General features: G+C 43.0%; 1 protein-coding gene and 1 long non-coding RNA gene across 2 annotated transcripts in view; one reads left to right on the forward strand and one right to left on the reverse strand.

Moving 5' to 3' along the window:
- LOC111182505 (uncharacterized) lies at positions 1-13,755 on the forward strand. The gene is made up of 3 exons (XR_002646751.3): positions 1-218; positions 1,057-1,276; positions 13,533-13,755. It is a non-coding gene; the product is annotated as an uncharacterized LOC111182505 (long non-coding RNA).
- The window catches only part of ETF1 (eukaryotic translation termination factor 1), a 28,000-nt gene continuing 17,060 nt past the window's right edge, over positions 10,780-21,719 (reverse strand). The window contains exons 3-11 of the mRNA XM_022588912.3: positions 20,385-20,560; positions 19,870-20,009; positions 16,977-17,115; positions 16,457-16,647; positions 15,493-15,622; positions 14,799-14,954; positions 14,325-14,389; positions 13,379-13,526; positions 10,780-13,095 (exon numbers count right to left, since the gene is read on the reverse strand). Coding sequence (XP_022444620.1) covers positions 13,013-13,095; positions 13,379-13,526; positions 14,325-14,389; positions 14,799-14,954; positions 15,493-15,622; positions 16,457-16,647; positions 16,977-17,115; positions 19,870-20,009; positions 20,385-20,560 — 1,228 coding nt within the window. The 3' untranslated portion in view covers positions 10,780-13,012. The remainder of the gene's footprint in view (positions 13,096-13,378; positions 13,527-14,324; positions 14,390-14,798; positions 14,955-15,492; positions 15,623-16,456; positions 16,648-16,976; positions 17,116-19,869; positions 20,010-20,384; positions 20,561-21,719) is intronic.

Genomic DNA, 21,719 nt, shown 5'->3' on the forward strand with positions numbered 1-21,719 from the left:
GGAGCTTCCTCCCAGGACCCTGCCAGACGCTTGCTCCCTGCCTGAGGCCCATACAAGGCCCTTCCTTCCCGGCGTGTCTGGCAGGCGGCCCGCGGGCGGCTGTGGGCGGGAGCTCGGCCCTCCGGGTCCGCCCGCGCCCTGGAGCCGGCGGCCAGGGGACCTGCTGCCAAGGAGGGGGCGGCGGCGGGGCCGGGAACGCGCGGCCCGGCCTGGCTGAGGTAAACGCGGGACAGGCGGACTTGGGCGTCCCAAGAGGGTCTGAGGTTCCCACTGTCCCCACAGGTTTTATATTTTGTCCCACTTTTCCCCCTAATTCTCTAAGCGCAGCTGACTTTACTGGAGTTCCTCCCTCGGCTCCCGGCCCGGGGCCTAAAACCCTAAGCCTAAGCGTGCTGTGAGGGCCTGCCCTCGTTCGCCGCGCGCCTCCGCTAGCATTTTGCTAGTCGGTCTTCGGTATTTCTCTCGCCCTGCCTTCCTCCCGGCTTGCTGTTTCTCGCTCCTCCCTGCCTTTACTCAAGCTGTCCCTTCGGCCTGGAATGCCCTTACCACACCATTCTGGTAGAACTGCTACTCATCCCTTACTTGTTTCAGGCCTCTGGCCATCTATAAGTCCTTCCCACCCCACGGGTCTGGGATGCACCTAACACATCGGTTATTTATTGAGACTGCGATTCGATCTTACTCCTCTTCGCATTCCTGGTGCCTGGCTCAGTATGTGAAAGTTGTTATTATATCTGAGCGAGGGGAAAGAGGGAAAGGACCCTGTTGTCAGGATAGCCACAGTGCCTTTTCACCTTGGACAGGGGTCCCCGACTTTAGTTCCAGCCGCTAACATCTTCACCTGCTACGCTCCCTGTGGTCTGGAGCTTCATGAGCCCCAGAACCCAACATGAATAGTTTGTGTGGAAAGTTGGAAGGTTGGGGTGGGGGAGACAGAGACGGGGCAGGTGTACACCTGCAGTGGCACTGTGGTCTGGAGTGGTGCCCACTGGGTGCCTCCACCACCCAGAATGGCTTCACTTGCTCAGCCTGACAGCTCCGGTTTATCCACTGCAGGAACCAGCAGGCCCCCACAGGCCCTCGTACAGTGCCTCCAGGGTCTTAAACCTGCCGCAGCCATGTGATTACCCTGATCTATCTGCTGGGAGATGAGCAAAGCTCGGAGAGGGACCAGATCTCAGCAGAGATGAAACCAGCAGCAGTTCCTGAACACCCACCCCGCAGTGGTTCCAGAAGTGCAACATGGACCAACCTGTGAGCATTTGCTCTTCCTCAGGTGAGGCAGGGAGATAAAAAGCTCAGAGCTTGGGAGTAACAAGTCAAGTAATATGCCAGGGAGGGGGCTTTTAGCACTAAGAAGCCTCTGGACTTGATCCAGAATAAAATCACTCACAGACTTCCAGTCTTTGGTGGTAAGCACAGGCACACACTGTGAATAAGGCCAAAATAGAAGAAGTTTTGTCTGTCTCTCTGGCCTCAGGGAGTGCCTGTGATTTGGGTACATGGAGAGGAGATGATCTCTAAGTCCCATGACTGAAGGTTTAGGGGTTACATTTCGGAAAAAAAACTGGGTCTGGGCCTGGGCTGCACACCCAGGGACTAGGACACCTCTGGACTTGTTCCAACCTAAGGCTGCAGGCCTCCAGCGGCCTCTTCTTTCCATTTACGATCTGGGATTGTGGGTAATGTAGTCCAGTGGCCAGTTTCTCAGGGGTGGTGGCTCTTGCCCTTCCCTCATCTAGTCTCCTTACCCCTGCCAGCTACCACCTCCTTCTGCTCCAGGCTGAGGGCAGCACAGGGTGAGAAGGCGGTGCTTACTCTTTGCAGGGCTGGGAGATTCCCAGCTGGAAACCAGCAAGCTATTCATAGCTGAACCTAGCAGAGGAGGAAGGCCTGAGAGAAGCTGGGGAGCTCCGGCAGCCTCCTCTCCAGCTACAGAATTTGCAGGAACCCCAGACCTCTGCTGGGCAGGCCTTGTGTTCACTTCTGGGTGAGAGGGCTTCGAGCCTGGGAAAATCCTATGGAGCAGTAGTGGTCCTGCGTTGCTCCCTGTCTTGAGAGACACAGATACTCCAGTGGCCCTGGGGCCCAGCTTTTAGGCCTGTGTATGGTAGGGATATTTGGAACCTGAGTATAGATAAGCTGAGACTTTTTGCAAAAAAAGCCAGTGTGACACCCAGTATGACAGTTGCCTAGAATTTCTTTGCATTTTTCTTCTCGTTGTTTTCCTGTGCTTGCCTCTTCAACCAAATTAAATTCTCTCTAAGGACAGGAACCAAACCTTCTCTTGCCAATGGCACCAACCCTGTATTTATGCTATAATGAATGATCTTGCCCAAAGAAAAATCAACCCTCCCTATCAAGACTAAGGGTGTGACTTTTTTCCCCCACCCACCTAATCCTCTGCCAGTACCCTGTGCTTTTCCCATCGAAGCACTGAATCGTTGCTTGACTGGGTCCCCCACTAGATTAGGCATTCCGTGTTGACATGGATGACGTCTGTCTTGTTGACTATCATATCCTTATTACTTGCACAATAAACAATTGTTGAATGAATGACTATGAACCTATGATAGCTAATTCCTTAGATGGAGTATTTGATACATGCTTCATTGGCACAGCGTTTTACAAATTGGAAAACAGTTTCGGCCACTTAAATGTCTTTCACCAGGACTTTCCTGGTGGCGCAGTGGTTAAGAATCCACCTGCCAATGCAGGGGACACGGGTTCGATCCCTGGTCTGGGAAGATCCTACATGCCGCAGAGCAACTAAGCTCATGCGCCACAACTACTGAGCCTGTGCTCTAGAGCCCGCGAGCCACAACTACTGAGCCTGCGCGCCCTAGAGCCCACACACCACAACTACTGAGCTCATGTGCTGCAACTACTGAAGCCCGTGCGCTCTAGGGCCCACGTGCCGCAACTACCGAGCCCACATGCTGCAACTGCTGAAGCCTGCGCAGTAGTTGTGGCACACAGGCTTAGTTTCTCCACAACAAGAGAGCCCGTGCTCCGCAACAAGAGAAGCCACCGCAATGAAAAGCTTGCGCACCGCAATGAAGAGTAGCCCCCGCTCACCGCAACTAAAGAAAGCCCGCACAGCAATGAAGACCCAACTCAGCCAAAAGTTAAAAAAAAAAAAAAAATCAAAAAAATTCAAAAACAAAATGTTTTTTAATTGAAAAGAAATCTTTCACCAAGATCTTGATTAGTGGTAGAGCTGTTAGGAACTGGTGTCTGCCTTCAGAGTAGCACTTAGCCATGGCATGAGGCTGCCTGCATGGTGGCACCCAGTAGGTACCTCTGGCTCCCGAGTAGCGAAATGAGTGAGGTGGGTTAGATGAGATAGGCAGACATGGTCAAACTGGCCTGGCCCCATGATGTATCTGGTGCAGCCAGCCAGGAGAGCTGCCAGGGAATCCTCCTAAGAAGCTTAATGAGAAAGACCTGCTCTGATCTGCCAGAGGGGAAGTCCTGACGCATTGGCTGTGGGGCTGTAGAGAGGGCAGACAGACTCTGAGGTCTGAGCAGCAGTGTTTGGGGGCTCCTTAGCTGTTACCAGGGACCTCCTGACTCTGAGTTCAGTAGATTTTTTTCAGTCTTCATCTTCCTTGAGTAATTCTCAGCAGCATTTGACTTGTAGGTGATCATCTCTTCTTGAAGGCCTCTCTTTCATTGCTTACACATTTTGACGTACAAGGCTCTATTTGGATATTGTGTTCTAGTACTTCAGGACTCAGCCTCATGCTGTCTTCTCAAACTGTACTGTGTCCAGAAGGATCTCTTTGAAAAACAAATTTGAATTTGTCACCCTTCTGCTTAAAACACCTCAGCAGCTTCTCCTGTTCTTCAGAATAAAATTTCAAGTTCTCAGCAAGGCCTTTGAGTCTCAATCCAGTCTGCCCATGCTGGCCTCTTCTAGCTTCATCTTCCACCACATTCCCCTTTCATTCTCTGAGCTTCATCCACACTGCTCTCCACCTGCCTCCTCAGCTGTACTGTGCCACCCCCTACATGTTCTCACTGCCTGGGATGCTCTTCCTCCTCTTGGCCTAACGTCTCCTGTGCTCAGTTAAAGCACCAGTGTCTTCAGAAAAGGTGATAGCCAGGTCAAAATGCCCTGTGACAGACACCTACCTGTGGCCCTCCCTCAGGTGTTAATTGCAATTGGGGTTTCATATTCACTGGAATAATGCGTTGGAAGCTCAATGGCTGTGTCTCTTTTGCTCATGACTGCATTTTAGGGTTTAGCACAATGCTTGGCTGTAGTAGGCTGTAGTTATCTTGTGTAACAAATGAAATAAAAACTTATTTAACAAAACACCCTATTTAAACCTTGAAGAAACTGAAAAAGAAGTATGGTCATGCAGCTAGTATATGGCAGAGTGGGACCTAGATATGGCTTCAGTGTCTGTGTTGTTAACCCCCTGCACTATGCTATCCCTCTACCTGTTAAGTACTTTCTGAAAGTAAAGAGAAATGGAAGAAGGGAGAAAGTATGTGAGAGAGACAAAGGGACTTCCCCTCTCTCCACTCTAGAAATACAGAGTGGGAGATTCAGAATGAAATTACATTTACCAAAAAAGACATATGAATGGCTGATGAGCACATGAAAAGATTATGAAAAGATGTTCAACAACATTAGTCATCAGGAAAATGAAAATCAAAACCAGAATGACACCAGTGAACAATCTAAAAAGGAAATTAAGAAAATTCCCTTTACAGTAGCATCCAAAATAATAAAATACCTAGGAATAAATTTAACCAAGGAAGTAAAAGATTTATACACAGACTACTACAAAACAAAAGAAATTAGAGACTTAAATAAATGGGAAGACATCTTGTGTTTATGGATTAGAAGACTTAATATCTTTAAGATGGCAATACTACCGAAAGCAATTTGCAGATTCAGTGTGATCTCTATCAGAGTTCCAATGGCTTTTTTTTTTTTTTTTGAAGAAATGGAAAAGTTGATCCTCATATTCATATAGAATTGCAAGGATCCCTCCCAGTACCTTAGTGTGTTCACCAAACTGGAAGCTCTCTGAACTCCATAATTTAGGGATTTTTATGGAAGCACCATCATGTAGGCATTATTGATTGAATCATTGGCCATTGGTGATTCGATCTTAAGCCCCTCTCCCCTCTCTTGGGGTGGGGCTGAACCTTCCAACCCTGTAATCCTGGGGGTTTTTTGGCAAACAGCCCCCATCTTGAAACTATCTGGGCATCTCACTAGCATACAAAAGACACTCATCACGCTAGAGATTCCAGGGGTTTTAGAGAAGCTGTGTACCAAGAACAGGAGATAAAGACCAAATATATATTTCTTACTGTATCACACTACTCAACAATAAAAAGCAACAAACATGCAACAACATGGATGTATGTAAAAAATCCATCTAAATGAAGTAAGCTAAGTGAAAGAAACCTGATGTAAAAGACTACATATAGCACTATTCTGGTAACGTGAAATTTCTAGGAAATTCAAAACCATAGAGACAGAAAGCAGATCGTTGGTTGCTTAGGGTTGGGAGTGAGCAAGGATTGACTAAAGGGGCACAAAAGACCTTTCTGAGAGATGGACACTGGATTGTGTAATGTTTGCACAACTGTACGAATTTATTTCAAAAAAATCACCAAGCTGTACTTACAGTGGGTTAATTTTATAGTTTGTAAATTATACCGCAATAAAGCTGTTAATAAACAATCAAGAACAAAAGTGATAGCAGGGTGAAAAAAGTGTCCTAAAATCTGAATGTTTCCTGGCCTTTGGGTCAAGTCAGGACGAGCACATCTACATCTGCCTTTCCAAACTCGCCTTTCACCTCTCCAGGCTGACCCTGGCTCACCAGGCAGCTTGGCTACCCCCAGATGAAGTAGGGGTGCCCTCCCCTCATCCTCTAATACTCCTCACTTTTATTGTCATTCTTGCTGTCTCTCCTGCTGGAGTGTAAGTGCTGAAGGGCAGGGACAGTGACTGTTTTTCACCACTGTATCCCAGCATCTTGCACAGGGCCCAGTACATAGGAAATGTCTCTAAATGCTTGCTGAATGAAAGAATGAGACCAGAGTTAACCCAAGCACAATGTAAGGAACAGAGGTGGCAATGAGCTATGTCTGTGGAAACAGAGTCTGGAGGAGACTGAGTTTCTGAGGGCCTTTGCTCAGCTCCCCAGGGAGGAGCAGAGCCCCTTCCTTGCCATCTCTCTCTAGAATCCAAGTTTGACAGGGGTGTGAGGGAGGGCCTCTAGCCCTGAGCACAGGAATGCAACTCCTCTTCCTCAGGTGACATCCTGTCCTATTACAAATAGAGTTCCCCCTTTGCAGGCCCTCCAGTAGGAATTGTGATGTGAGGTGATTGGTCCATCCCACTCTTCAGCCTAGCCCGGGAATGTATTGGGTTGGCCAAAAAAAGTTCATTTGGTTTTAAGCAAAAATAAAAGACACATTTTTCACTTTCACCAAGAACTGTATTGAACAATGTATTCCTTAACCAAAGGAACTTTTGGGCCAACCCAGTACTTAGGTCTGGACAGCCATATAACTTGGGGCAGGCATTCCAGCATCAAGCCCTGATTTCTCCTTGTTCTCAATCCTGGCTCCCACCTCCCTTCCCCCATGTAGCAGAATATTCCTGCATCTTGCCTTTACCTCAGAAGATCCTTGCCATTCCTGTTTGCAGGGCCTCTCTCTGAAGTTTCCACCCTCTTTTCCTGATTTGAAAATGGGTTTGCCCCCTAGGTTTCCTTTGGGTTAGGATGAAGAACCAAGCAGAAGAGGCTGAGCCCAGGCAGGGTATCTCACCCAAGTGGAAGAGCCGGAAGTCTGACTGTAAGGGAAACCTAGATGGGGCTAATATGGAACCTTCGGGGCTGGAGAAGCAAGTTAATCTACACACTCAAGCCAACCCTGACTCACAGGGAAGTGACTTCAAAACAACTTTCATAACTCCACCTGGATGTTGGCCACCTTTTCCCTCCCACCTCTGTCTTTGGCTTCAGGCCACTCCCTTACTCTCTCTGATCCTCCCTTTTCTCATCTCTAACAGGGGGGAGAAGGGGCTTAGATGAATAACAAGATCCTCCATGTGTTAAGAGTACTGAATTTGGAGTTGCAATATCAGCTGCCCATGTTGCCTCTTGTCATCCGCTGCATGAACATGACAGGTCGTTGTGCTGCTCTGTGGGCTTCAGCTTTCCTATTCCTAATTAGGGGATTGGAATAGTAAGGTCCAGGGCCCTTGTAAGTGCTAAAATTATGATTCCTTAAGAAGTGAAAGTATGGGGCAACAGAAGGGTGTGGCTGTAGATAAAGGAGTAGAGTCTGATGACACTTGTCCTTTCTGTGAATGGGTTTTAGGCTTTGAGATACAGCTTTCCCTTCTTCCCATCACCCCCTTGGTTGCTCAGTGAGCCAGGGGTTAAGGGTCCCCCAAGAAGCCCTGTTCTTCATACTGTCTCATCTCACCTAGCACTGGTCCAACCCCAAAGCTGATTTCATCTCTGAGGTGTGTGACTGACAGCACTCCTCTCCTGGCACTGCCTCTGCTCACTTCCTTCCAGTCTGGGCCCAATTCCCAGGCTCAGCCCCCTCGCCCCTCTGGCTGACTCAGTAGGGATTTCTCCTCAACTGCGTACCCTGCAGCAGAATGAACTCTTCTAGATGCTGATCTGAGTCAAACCCAAATTCTGAGTAAAAACCAAACTTGAATGAAGAATCAAACTAAAGTTGTGTTTTAGATACCTTGTGAATCATTTAGAACCTAAACACTCATTATATCACATTGTTCTATAATGGGTGTTCATGATGACCCTAAAATGTTAGTTAAATGATGCTTTTATGTTTTTCTTCCATATTTCTGAAATTTCAAAAATTCCCTAAGTGAATGTCTCATTTTAAACCCCCTGATACTTCAGTGTATATTTCCTAAGAAAAAGAGTATTCTCTTGTGTAACCACATATAGTTATCAAGTTCAGGAGATTTAACATTGATACAACACTTTTATCCATAGTCTACATTCCAATTTCATTAATTGCCCTACTGACAACATGTTTTTAAGAGTAGGGGCAGATGCCCTAGTCGCTGAGAAATTCCGTTATGTGTGTACATTCTTCTTTGAAGATGCTGGATAAATTACAGGGATCCTCTAGAGTCCAAGGGAGCTCCTTTTATCCATTCTCAGCTGTGGCTGTGGGCTAAGCTGGGCTGATCAGTCAAAAGGTGTGTGTCCTGGGGGAAGGACATAACTTCTAGATGGATGCCTTCCAGTTGCACTCCAAGTTGTTGGTTGTCTCTGAAGGCACAAAGGTTGGTGAGGTGAGTCGACTTGTCTTTTTAGCAGTACCAGCACCTGTTCTCTTGAGTGAGGAACGACCTGTATTTGCATTGACTTTGGAACCACATGGGCAGATATACAGCAGTATGTAGCACATTGTTTTTCTAAGGATTAAATGAGATGATGCATGTGACATGGCACCTTGCCTGGTGCATGGTAACCGTCCAACAAATGTTAGTGATTGTCGTTATTTTTCAGATGGGTAGCTTGAAGCCCAGATTGAGACTCCTGTTTCTCCTCTCTGTTCGCTCATCCCTACTTTCTTTGGTAGTTTCCCTTCTCCATATAGCCAAATTTTAAAGGTAAGCAAGCTGTCCCAATCACCTCTTAATGCTTGTCAGAAATCTCACCAGAAGCAACTTTCTTCCACAACCAATATCCTTAACTCTAGCACCACCTCGTGGTTGCCAGTGCAAACTCACCCAGGTCACTTCCTGAGGACCAAGGTTAGGATCATCTCCCATCTGAGTGAGCCCTTGCTAAGTGCCAGGCATTGTACTATGTATTTCACGTGACTTATTGCATTTAATCCTTACCACAGTCCTTATGGAGTAGGCATTGTTACAGGTAGGGAAATTGCTACTCAGAGACATGGGCAAAGTCTTACTGGCAGGATCTTTTTTCCAGTGAGATCTCCTGCTCACCATTATATCCTGACAGCTTTACAGCTGGAAAGACTCTTTAGATTCAAAGTCATCCTTACACTGATAGGGAAACTGAGGGGTAGGAAGGGACTTATCTGAAATCAGAAGTCCAACTAATGGCAGAGACAGAACCAGAGATGTTTGTCCAAAGAGCTGGCTCTTTGTCCTGGGCTCTTAACTGAACCCAAGGATGAGCTTGCCAAGCAATTTGACTCTACCTGAAGTAGAGTTCCCAGACACGTTTGAAGCTTATTGTCAGAGAACCCTGGAGATAAATGGTTTTCACATATACTTCCAGTGCCAGTTATTCAGCCATACCCTTAATAACTTTGGCACCCATTGCTTCCACACTTCTTGGCTGGTCAGTTCCTATGTCCCTGGGAGGCACAGTCCCATCAGGGTGAGACTTGGCAGGCAGGAGTCTCAGCAGGCGCTCACTCAAATTGGCAACAAGGGAGAAGCTGGCATGAAGCTTAAATTCCACCTTGAATACACCGTGCCTGTCTGGGAGCACCATGGCATGAGAACTGGAGCTGGAGAACAAAAGATGGCAAGTGCTGCAGGCCCAGACAGGCAAGCACAACAGCCCACATAATCGGCACTACTGTGCTGCCTTCTAACTTTTGATTTCAAACAGCAGCTAGGAATGCATCAGGAGAAAAAACTGTACCTCCACCATTAATGGGGCATGTCTGCCCCTTCCCATAGGGTGATTGGGTTTCATCAAGGCTATCATCTAAATCAGATAAGAAACTGGGCAAAAGTATGCTGAAAAAGCAAAGTGACACAATAGGTTCCCTTACTGGTCAATTTTGTTAAAAACACTGACTTCTTAAATTTGGAGAAATTAAATCACATACCACCTTGATACTTCAACTAGGCTTCCTAAGCTACCAAATAGAAGCTCTAAGTACCTCCACTTTTGGAAAAACAAATGAAACAAAAATCCTCTTCTGGGCTTCCCTGGTGGCGCAGTGGTTGAGAGTCCGCCTGCCGATGCGGGGGACACGGGTTCGTGCCCCGGTCCAGGAAGACCCCACATGCTGCGGAGCAGCTGGGCCCGTGAGCCATGGCCGCTGAGCCTGCACGTCCAGAGCCTGTGCTCTGCAACGGGAGAGGCCACAGCGGTGAGAGGCCCGCGTACTGCAAAAAAAAAAAAAAAAAAAAAAAAAATCCTCTTGTTTTGATACAGCCTAGAAGCCCTGCTCCACTGAGCCAGCCTCTGACTTGCTCTTGAATGAGGTTATTGCTCTCCTACCCCGTGCCAGGTATGCAAGATCAAGGTGGGGAGGCTTAGTTTCTGCTCTTCCATCTGGACCATTCTGTTGACTCAAACGCAAGCAGATGTAGAAAGAGAATCAACTTTGGAATTAGGCCTGGGATAAAATTTGGCTTCACTACTAAAAAGCTGCTACTTAACCTCTTCTGGCCTGTCTTATTATAAAATGGGAAGCACCATCTACCTCCATGGAATGTTGAGGTAACATGGCATAACACCTTGTCTTAAAAAAGGGCAAGTTTCCCTTGGGCATGCATGTAGAATAGAGTAAGATACAAATTCGTTTGGCCCTAGCAACTGGAACCTCTTTTCTCTGGTGTTAACACTGGGATCATGACCTCAGATACCCTTTGCATATACCCTTCTATAGGCAAATGCAGCCAAAGACAACTAAATCTAAGGCTGAAAAGTTAGTAACTATGATGAAACTGACCTGTGCCTTAGAGAGCTCACTCACTGTTCTCCTCGGTTTAGACCTTTCTTAGGAACAGTCCTAAAGAATCTCAAGCACACAAAGTATATTCTTAAATATGGTTTAATACTCTTCTCCATTTCTGTACATCACAACACCAAGATTTTGCTGCTTAGGATCTCTCCGTAGAGGCTATAGAGAATGCAAAGGCTACGGTTTTCACCCCCTCTTATTTATGTGTTTGTATGTGTAAGTGTAATACATATCAGTATATATTGATACACACATCAATATATAATGCAATATATATCACCAAAGAGAACACATTGATTAAAGAAATACAAAAATTTGGCATCATTTCCAAACTTAAATAGTAAAAATAAAAACTACAAAAGGAGCTGCATACCCTAAATGTATCATGTGAAACAACAAGCATATTCAAAAATGTAAATTTACATCCAATTTCTCTGGTCTTGTCATATCACATTAGACCCATTTACAATGGCAAAACCCTAAGGTACTGCTGTGAAGAGAGCATGTTTGCTCGCTCTTGGGTGTTCTGCAAACAAACAGCAGAGCCCAAAGCAAAAGCCTGCTCCGGTGAAGCCTCCCGCGTTGGTGAATACCAAAGAATTGACTCTTCTCACTGGGGGTTGAGACATCAGGTTATACATAGACAGTCATTTGGACCTCAGAGTACAGTGTGAGAACCAGAAGCTTTACATTTAAGACATACTCCCTTCATTCAAGTGAAACAGGATTATTGGAACGATAGGCAGGTCTGTAACCTGGGAACAAGGAGCTGGTTCAGACCAATAAAGCTACGAGTGACTGAGTCAAGTCAGTGAAGAACAGCAGTCAGGCACTAAAGTGTTAAAAGTACCCAATTTGAAAACCAAATGCACCCCACTACCCTAGCAGTGTGGGGTGATACCAATTGACTTTTAAAACCTTTGGTCCTTCAAAGTCCATTTGGTATACTTTTTTTCCATTGCTACCACTGGGCACGTCCTATACACTTTGTTCACTGTCACCACCTCAGGCACGCCATGACCTTGCATGTCAGCTGGGGTCAAGTCCGATTTACAGCCCAGCTGTGAAGCATAAGCTTCAGGTTTTCAGGCCCACTTTTGGATCCAACGTGGTTAAGTCCTTGGTGCCAAAAGCTGTGTCCCATCCCTTCCCATCCCTGCCCTTCCCACCCTCCTCCCATAATTTCTCCTATGAGAGGTGCTTGTAAGTCCCATATTTGAAACAGATGCTCCAACCCCACCAGGACTGGTCAGGGGTTTACAATTACATGCAGTCATACATGTCTTGTCTGTTGTTCCTGTGAAAACCTTGCAGTTCATTTTTAAAAAATCAAAACATTCATATAATCTCATGCCATCCAACACAAGGAAAACATGACCACCTCCCTTTTGCCAAGGACAGACCCAAGCAAAAAAAAATGTTCTTTAAATTTCTTTGCTTCCACTTAAATTGCATGTTTTATTTCTCCCAATCCCAGCAATAGCACAGAAGCCCCATCATATCCATCCCAAACTGGTTTCTAGTATGCAAGATTATGCAAACCCTTGTCAAAGCAACTGATGCTAAGAGGGCTCCCAAACCCCGGGCACAAATGCGCCTGCAAAACAGATGGAAGGAAACAGAGCACTGGCCCAAATGCTTCATGTGTCAGTTTATCTTTGCAATGCAATCTGCATTCTTGAAACTGACAGTCTGGAGGGGACGGGTAGTGTGAGGGAGTGAAGTTGAAACTGCCTCCTATTAGCTCACCCTTTCAACATTAAACAGAGACCAAGAGAGAAATGGTTCCAACATTTCACCACGTATATTTCTTCTTATGCAGTCTAAGCTGAGAATGCCATGTAAATGGGTCACTGCGAAATGCAGCAATTTAATTTTTCTCCAATCAAAATAAGAAACAAACCAGTAGGATCTCATTTCTATTAACTTTTGAAGGTTTACAGCAGTTAAAGTATTTTGCTTCTATGTATGAAGGTTAAAAAAATCTTTTTTTTTTCCATAAAATACAAGAGCAACCAATTTCACCATCAAGTAAAAGTAAAAACTGGGATTCTTTTTTAAATTAGTCCAAAGTGGCATTTAGGAACTTAGTTGTAGGCTGCTGCGCTGACACCATGACAAACCAAAGTGTAGGGTTGGGTCTGGTTTTTGTTTCGGTTTTCTTTTCAATATCCAATGCTCATGGACTAAGTTCTGGAAATGTTCCAATTGTAAGGCAGGGATCTGTTTGGATTCCACCATGGGTATGCTCCTTGGGTTGGATGCTGGAGGGTGAGGCACGTTTTGCCGGACCCATGTCGACTACCTAGTAGTCATCAAGGTCAAAAAATTCATCATCTCCTCCTTGGTATTCCATTCCCTGGAAATCTACTCGGTACCGCAAGATACCTGGGGAAACAAACAAACAGAGTCAATAGCTGTGGTTCACAGAACTGGGGGGTGGGGAGCACGTTCACTCTATTAAGGGAAGCCCAATCCCCTTGCAGAATTATAGAAAGCAAAGAGATGATAAAAAGTGGTCCCAACCAAAGAACCTGCACATGCGCTGCCTCAATCCCTTGCTTCAGTGGATGATGAGCAAACCTCACCTGAAGTTAACGTTATTTTGGGATAGCCAGGAAAAGGCTGTGGCCTGAGACCCTGGCTATTAGTTTTCTGATTTGCTACTCACCTCCAATTCCACCAAATCCTTTCACAAACTGGGATCCTTCTTGTGACTTATCTGTGACAATTTCCAACGTAGCTCCAAATTTTTTATAGTTGTTAGCAAACCACTCCAGCAGGGGCATGCTCTCAATCAACTCATGTTCTTGTCCTGTCTGCAGGGGCAGCCACGAGATACAGAAACAATGGGATTAGGATATATCAAGACAGGAACGCTTGCTCCCTTGCCTGCCAACATTCTCCTTGTCCCTGTCATATCTATGTATGTGAAACTGTAAGTGAATTATGGTTTCTGGTGATACAATTGCAACAGCACAGAAATTCTGATTACTTCAAACAACATTCTTCCCCAGGCTCTAGCCTCAATAAAGAAATGTTAACACACTTGGCAGTTTTTCAGCTTATGGTTCCTCCTGTTGTCTCTAGAAGTCAGGCTGTTATAAAGTGTCTCTAGGCAGCACTCATTCAACAGCCAAGAAGAGACACGCCAGAATTGCTTTTTGGAGCAGCCTTGTAAAAACCAAAGTCCTTCAACTCAGAACTTGAAGAAGCTACCAATTAAAAGGGACCTGTGCTGAGCAGGTAACACTTGAAGCTGTGGTGATGCAGTTAGGCCAAACCTGTAGAAGCTGCTTTAGTAGAAGAGCTGGTAAAGTAAATGAAAAAAGCAGCACAGACTTCACAGTGCAGGAGAGGAACTATTTAATTAATCTTCCTCTCAAACATTTTTCAAGTATGAGAATGTTTTCTTTAAAAATAAGGAACCAGGGTAACCATGACCTTCTTTAGAATCAGATCAGTATGTGGCATACCGGAGCTGACCACCTCCCGGTACTCCCCACTGCCAGCAAGTATGAGGTTTGGTTTTCCAAGGCTGATGCTACTCTGTGCTGCCAGGGCTCTAACATATGGATTTATGTTTCCTTGTATGTATCACCAAACCAATCACATACCTCTTTGTCTGTAAAATGAGATTTATCCTTCTCTTGTTCTGGAGTTAGATAGAGAATTTTCTCCTCTGTAGCATTGGGGAAAAAAGAATGTGTTAACCCGCTTCTCATATACTAACAGGTTTAAGTTCCATGAGATGAATCAGGTTAGATGAAAGAGCTCCTGAACGCATTCTAGCAACCTTCTTTTCATAAGAACATTAGTCAGCATGCTATGAATGAATGTCTACCAGGTACACTGCTCCTATCATAAGGAAACACCAAAGATATTTAAGATATAGCTCTTGTCCTCAAAAAATTTAACAATCTTAGGTAGACATTTATCAGTTCAATTGGATACAGACTGAAAGACTGGGAAACACGGTATAGATCTGCCTTTTCATTGCTCCTGAAATCAGCCACCTTTCCCAAATCTCCCTCCCAGGCTTCTTGAATACACAGGTCAGTAATAGTCATCTTATTTTCTAATTCTCATACCTTCTGTGCCTTGGCAATGAAGAACGTATCTCATTATATCCAGATTTTCATAGACTATTAGAATCTCTACAGCTCCCATTTCTAAAGCCTTTAGTGTATCTTCAACTCCAAAACAGTACTTGCCCGTGTCCTGGCTGATTTCATCAAAGTATCGCCCTGTGGTTAGGGACAGGTCATTAAGAACATATATTAAGGTTTCTTTTGTAGATATAGACCTTCTTACTCAAAATCAGGAAGAGAAAAGAGTCAACTTAAAAATGAGTAAGTGCCAAATGTCAGTGAAAAATCACACTGCTAGTTGAGGCTCCAGAAAATGACTCTGAAGAGGTAACAGTTGGGCCAAATACACAATCATTTGGAAATGTGTGTGTCAAATTAGAAACATAGCCAAACAATGGCCCCATTAATTTTTAATTTGAGCTCTCTATTCATCAATCTATTACAAAGGATAATTAATATGGGAACTCTAACTGAAGTTTGGTTCCTATTGCCAAAAACAGTAAAAACAGTAGAAAAACAAACACATTTATTAGACTTAACAACTAAAGAAAGATTAATGATTCCACTGAAGAGGACTTAAAATGCTACATCTTCCTTTTACCTTTTCAGTGTTTTGTTTTGTACATATAATCATATACATACACATATACATACAAAAACATTTCACAATAAGTAAGTTGCATTTCACTGATACCTATTAACTTCTTCTCTTGAATGAACTTCACGTTGGAGAGGACTTCAGTAGATAACTCAATAGCTTGGTTGAATCCATTTTCACCACCATAAGATATATCAACTAATTTTAAAACTTTTGATTGCAACCTCTGACACAATTAAAAAAAATTTAAAAAGCACATCATTAGTACTTCATAACACCCTTACCAAGACCCATTACCTTTTAATGACATGCAAAACTAGCAACATGATCAGTGAAGCCTCAAGAGGAGGGCAAAGAGCCCAATTTACTCATGAATAGGTCTCACTGAAGAACACTGCCAGGATAAACTTCCTTAGCCAATGATATCACACATTCTATCAGACCTATAAAAGCCTAACTCATTAAACACAAACAAAACAAAGTGTCTTGTGGAGGAAAGGAGGAACTATTGGTTCCTGCTATATAAGGTAGTAGAGTATATAAGACAGCTTCTTTAGTGAGCCTTCTACTGTAATGCTACTACTCCACACCAGAAGAACACCTTGGGAATGTGTTATGGCCAGCCCAAGTCATAAACCAATAGAGCTTTCTGGATTAAACGCTTTAGGCTTAATCAGCTCCGTCATATTGCTGAGAGGTTCACTGCTTTACTTACCTCCAGGAATAAGTCCGAAAAAGACAGGAAAAACCAGTCCTAGTTTCTTTGAAATCAAACTCCATTTTAAAGCCAATTATGGCAACCCACTAAAACCAGGGGCCAACATAGGGTCCAGAAAGATACTATCCAAAAAATGGCTGATTTCAAAAGAAAAAAAGTCCAGAAAGACATGGGGGAATATCTCCTAATATTCCTAATAATACACATGGAATTTTGTCCACTCAGAGCTAGGTTTTTAACACAGAATTTTTCACTGTAAAAGTAAAAAAAGATGTGCATGTCAGAGAACTCAACTACTCTCACCTAGAAACTTACATAAAGGAGCATCTACTTCTCACTTACCTGATCAAACATATCAGATTGACTTAGTTCAGTTTTAAAGTCAGCTGATCCAGCTAAAACAAGACCAGCCACATTCACTTTGTCCCCAGAAATAAACAGCTGCACAGCGGTCTCAGCTACTTTCCGAACATAGTTATGTCGCTTTTCCATTCTTAAACGGGCAAAACGCAAGGCTGACTGACCTCCTCTACCTTTGACAAAGAAAAGTAGTGAGAGAAAAAGTCAATTATTAAAAAGTACAAGATGCCTTGCTAATTAAAAAGTAACTATATAATCATGCTATTCCCCAAGGAAAGGAGAAAGAGAAAAATCACTATTCCCTTAACTTAAATGTTTGGTATAAGCTATTACTGGCTTCCACAGAGTGACCACTAATTCTCTAGTCAAAAGAGCCACAAGCACCAACAAGTCATTGCATGATGCTTCTCCCGTCATCTGGATTTACTTTCCCCTATTATACAATTTGCTTCTTTAATGTCAGACACAAAGCAAAGGTGCTCATGTTCTCTTCCTAGATTACCATGTTTCTTTGGGAGATCCACGGTGAATTTGTGCAGAACTTCTCTTGTATTTCCTTGGAGTGTGCCAAAAAGTGCACCACTACCATCTATTACAATGAAGCCAAACTTGCTATCATCTGAAAGTAGTGCTGTAAGAGCCTGAAAAGCAAACACAGGTACCACACAATAAACCTCAAAGCTTTGCTAAAGTCAAGACAAAAATCCAAAAGGGCATATAAAAGCCCTCTCCACTCACTTGTATGAGTACTACAGAAAAACCATTTCATGGAGTAATTATAGACTTCAGCTATAAATATGTAACTCACATGGACAAATTTGAACCAGATTCAGGAGAAAACCAACAATATCAATGTGAAGCCTTTTTACAAAGCTGACCTAGGCACAGGAATGCAAAACTAATACAGAGTTACAGGGCTCAAATTCTTCCTAGGTCCTTGATTTTAGACTGATGATGGTCTAGGGAACATAACACTCAAAGTCTAACCTCCAAAAGTCGACTTTCTGTTACCATTAATAACCCCAGCATTAATAGGTGGTATTCACTACAAATAAGAGTATCTTGTAAATCAACTCTAGAGTAGTACTCACTGAGTACAAAACCCAGAAACAGTCTATAAAAAGACCTAATTTTTAAATGTTTCATTTAACTATGTCTTGAGTATCATTAATGATATCAGGATCTAAAACTCAATTTTATATTGAAGGTACTACAGGTAATAATTCTGAATTTTTATGGGGGAAAATCCTCCTTCTGGGTTAGCATTATATCACTGTATTTCTGCCTCCTGAAAGAGAAAATATTTAAATGGTCCTGGGACCCATATAGATGGGCAAGACTTTCCATAATGGAGTTTAAATTCTATAGACTTGGTGGATGACTAATTACTAGGTGGCAGCCTCTTTAGCACTAATTATTACCCAAACCATTTAACTGAGGAAGAAAATACCTCCTTCAGCAATTGACTGGAAAGCAGATTAATCACTAAGAATCACCCTTTTACCAAAGCACGCCTGATAATTAGCATTAAGACATGAATATTGGGCTTCCCTGGTGGCGCAGTGGTTAAGAATCTGCCTGCCAATGCAGAGGAACACAGATTCGAGCCCTGGTCTGGGAAGATCCCACATGCTGCGGAGCAACTAAGCCCGTGTGCCACAACTACTGAGCTTGCGAGCCACAACTACTGAGCCCACATGCCACAACTACTTAAGCCTGCGCACCTAGAGCCCGTGCTCCACAACAAGAGAAGCCACTGCAATGAGAAGCTCACACACCATGACGAAGAGTAGCCCCCGCTCGCTGCAACTAGAGAAAGCCCGTGCACAGCAATGAAGACCCAACACAGCCAAAAATAAATAAATTTATAAAACAAAGCAAAACAAAAAAAAATTAAAGTGTTGGCGGATATTAAAAAAAAAAAGACATGAATATTGCCCACGTTAAAAATTTTGCCTTATCCCAATAACCTCTGATACGCAGCTTGATTAATTTAGGTTTTTAACAAGCCTGCTCATCAGGGAATAGACTTATCCCTCATAAGAATGTATAAATATCCCGATTAAACACGACATAAGTTGTATTGTTCAGTATGCCACATTCGTATGTAGTTATTGACATACACGTTAAAGCCAAGATAAAGCTAGCACGATGAAATGGTGTCTTGGAAGAGGAGTTAAGGTTTAGAAAAACCAATGAAGCTAACTTAGTAAGTAAGCTAAAACTAGGTAACATGAGTACCAGGTACTATTTAAATCAACAAGATTTAAAATCTGCTTTCATCAAACCAGACAACAGTTAAGTTGGAGAGGGTGGCAAAGAGCTTCTCCAATAAAGCTTTTGCCAGAAGAAGGCTGTGATAGCCAAGAGAAAATCAGTCTCCACCATCTATGCAACCGCTCAAGATCTGACTGGAACTGAATTTCCTGTCAAGTTAGCAAAATCATCCATTGTAAACTGTGTCGACAAATGTCAATTCTAATTCCACTATAGAGGTTTTCCCCTAGGTCGATGAAAGGCAAGAGACTGAACTAGGAGCCAGCTGTGAATTCCTGATTGTTCTACTGTTGACTGATTTAGGTCACTCTAATGAGGTTTCCTTTCCACCCTTAATGTTCATCATATTATGGCAGCTCTGTCACTCAAAAGTTTTATAGGGGGTGGGGGAAGCTCTTTTGGACCTGCTAATAAAGATTTTACAATCTGTGAGCTGAAAACTAAGCGAGAAATGTAGAGAAGTATCATGGATACATAGGGAGACATGGAGATCAGGTAACCAATTATTTCTTTGCTTCTAATTAGTTCTTCAAACCCAGCTTAGCACTTTCCTCAAACATGCTGAATGATCATATCATTCAGTGCCATAATAATTAAAAAAAAAAAAAAAAAGCCAGCCTTGTAAAATGGCACAATTAAAACAGACTGGCAATTCCTGAAATGGTTAAACAGTTACCATATGACCCAGAAATTCCACTCCTAGGTATATACCTGCCCCCAATGAAAACATATGGACATACAAAAACTTGTATGTTCAAAGCAGTATTATTCATAACAAACAGTGGAAACAACATATTCATCAAATGATGTTAAATAAGTAAAATGTGGCAAATATTATTTGGTAATAAAAAGGAATGAAGCACAATACATGCCACAACATGGATGAACCTTGAAAACATGCTAAGTGAAAGAAGCTAGGCACAAAAGGCCACCCATTCTATCATTCCATTTATATTGAAATGCCCAGCACAAGCAAATCCACAGAGAGAAAATAGATTAGGGGTAGCCTAGAGCTGAGAGATCTTGGGGTGTGGGGGTAAGGAGGGAGGACTGGGAATGACTGCTAATGGGTATGGGGTTTCTTTCTGGGTAATGAAAATATTCGATGAACTTCTTACCTCTGTATGGAATTTGTTGTCACACAAATACAATGAAGTATTAATTGGTTTGAAAGGTTCAAAGTCAATGTTGACTTTCTTTTCTTTTCCTTCTTCTGTTACAATTGTACCACAGTAAACAACCAGGCCATTTGGAGGTACTGCAAAGAACACAAACAATTTCTCTACTTATATCCACACCTAATTTTCCTCAATTAATAGAAAATGTTCCCACAGCCTGTTGTTCCTGCCTCTCATAATTTAAATAAAGTGGAAATACCTGTAAATCTCTCAGGCAGATTTCTCTCCCTAATTTTGAAACTTGAGATGTTTTAAAAAGGAGGATTTATTATTTTCAGTACAGTGAATACTACTTAACTTTCAAAAAATAACTTAGGGGGAAAAAAAAGACCAAAGGGACAATGCTTATGGCTGGGCGAAGAAAACACTAGTGACCGAAAGCATCAAGGCAGGATCAAAGTGGAAAATACAACCAAGACAAAGTAGAGGAGGTAAATGATCAAGCTCCAGATTACCTTTGTTATAAAGTTTGAGTCTTTGTTGTACAGATGTAATGGCTCCCAGGACTGAAAGGCGGTTTACTCGTGACTTAATGTTAGATGCAGTTCCAAACTCATCTGCTAACATTTTTGCCACTCGTGAAATCTGGTCTTTGGGAGGAATGATCAATGATATCATGCTTGTGCCATTGCTGTCGAAGAAAGTATAGCATTAGAGGTTTAAGTACCATATAAGTAAAGAGTTACCATTAATAAAGGGAGTTAAAAGTGAGACGCCCCTAAAATAGTAGAAATAAATCCCTCTCAAGGTGACCATGAAGGTAGGGGCTACACCATTGTAATCAAAGTATACCCAGAGCTAGGAATTGTGTTCAGAATACGGTAGGTGCTCCAAAAACAAACATATATAGAATAATGGAACAGAATCGAGAGCCCAGAAATAAACCCACACACACCTACAGTCAATCTTTGACAAAGAGGCAAGAATATACAACGGAGAAAAGACAGTCTCTTCAGCAAGTGGTGCTGGGAAAGCTGGGCAGCTGCCTGTAAATCAATGAAGTTAGAACACCCCCTCACACCATACACAAAAATAAACTCAAGATGCTTAAAGACTTAAATACAAGACATGACACCATAGAGCTCCTAGAAGAGAACATAAGACAAAACATTTTCAGACATAAATCATACCAGTGTTTTCTTAGGTCAGTCTCCCAAGGCAATAGAAATAAAAGCAAAAATAAACAAATGGGACCTAATCAAACTTGTAAACTTTTGCACAGCAAAGAAACCATAAAGAAAACAAAAAGACAACCTACTGAATGCAAGAAAATATTTGCAAACGATGAGACTGACAAGGGCTTAATTTCCAAAGTATACAAACAGCTCATACAACTCAATAACAAAAAACAAACAACCCAATCAAAAAATGGGCAGAAGACCTAAATAGACATTTCATGAAAAGATGCTCAACATTGCTAATTATCAGAGAAATGCACATCAAAACTACAATGAGGTATCACCTCACAACAGTAAGAATGGCTATCCTCAAAAAGTTTACAAATAACAAATGGTAGAAAGGGTGTAGAGAAAAGGGAACCCTCCCTACACTGTTGGTGGGAATGTAAAATGGTGCAGCCACTATGGAAAACAGTATGGAGGTTCCTTAAAAAACTAAAAATATAACTACCATATGATCCAGCAATCCCACTCCTGGGCACATACCCAGAGAAAACTTGAAAATTTGAAACGATACATGCACCCCAATGTTCATAGCAGCACTGTTTACAATAACCAAGACATGGAAGCAACCTAAATGTCCATCGAGAGATGAATGGATGAAGATGTGGT

Source organism: Delphinapterus leucas, chromosome 3, assembly GCF_059928025.1.
Source record: "Delphinapterus leucas isolate spDelLeu-1000000601 "Yukka" chromosome 3, BTC_Dleu_Yukka2, whole genome shotgun sequence".
In the NCBI taxonomy this organism is placed as follows: domain Eukaryota; kingdom Metazoa; phylum Chordata; class Mammalia; order Artiodactyla; family Monodontidae; genus Delphinapterus; species Delphinapterus leucas.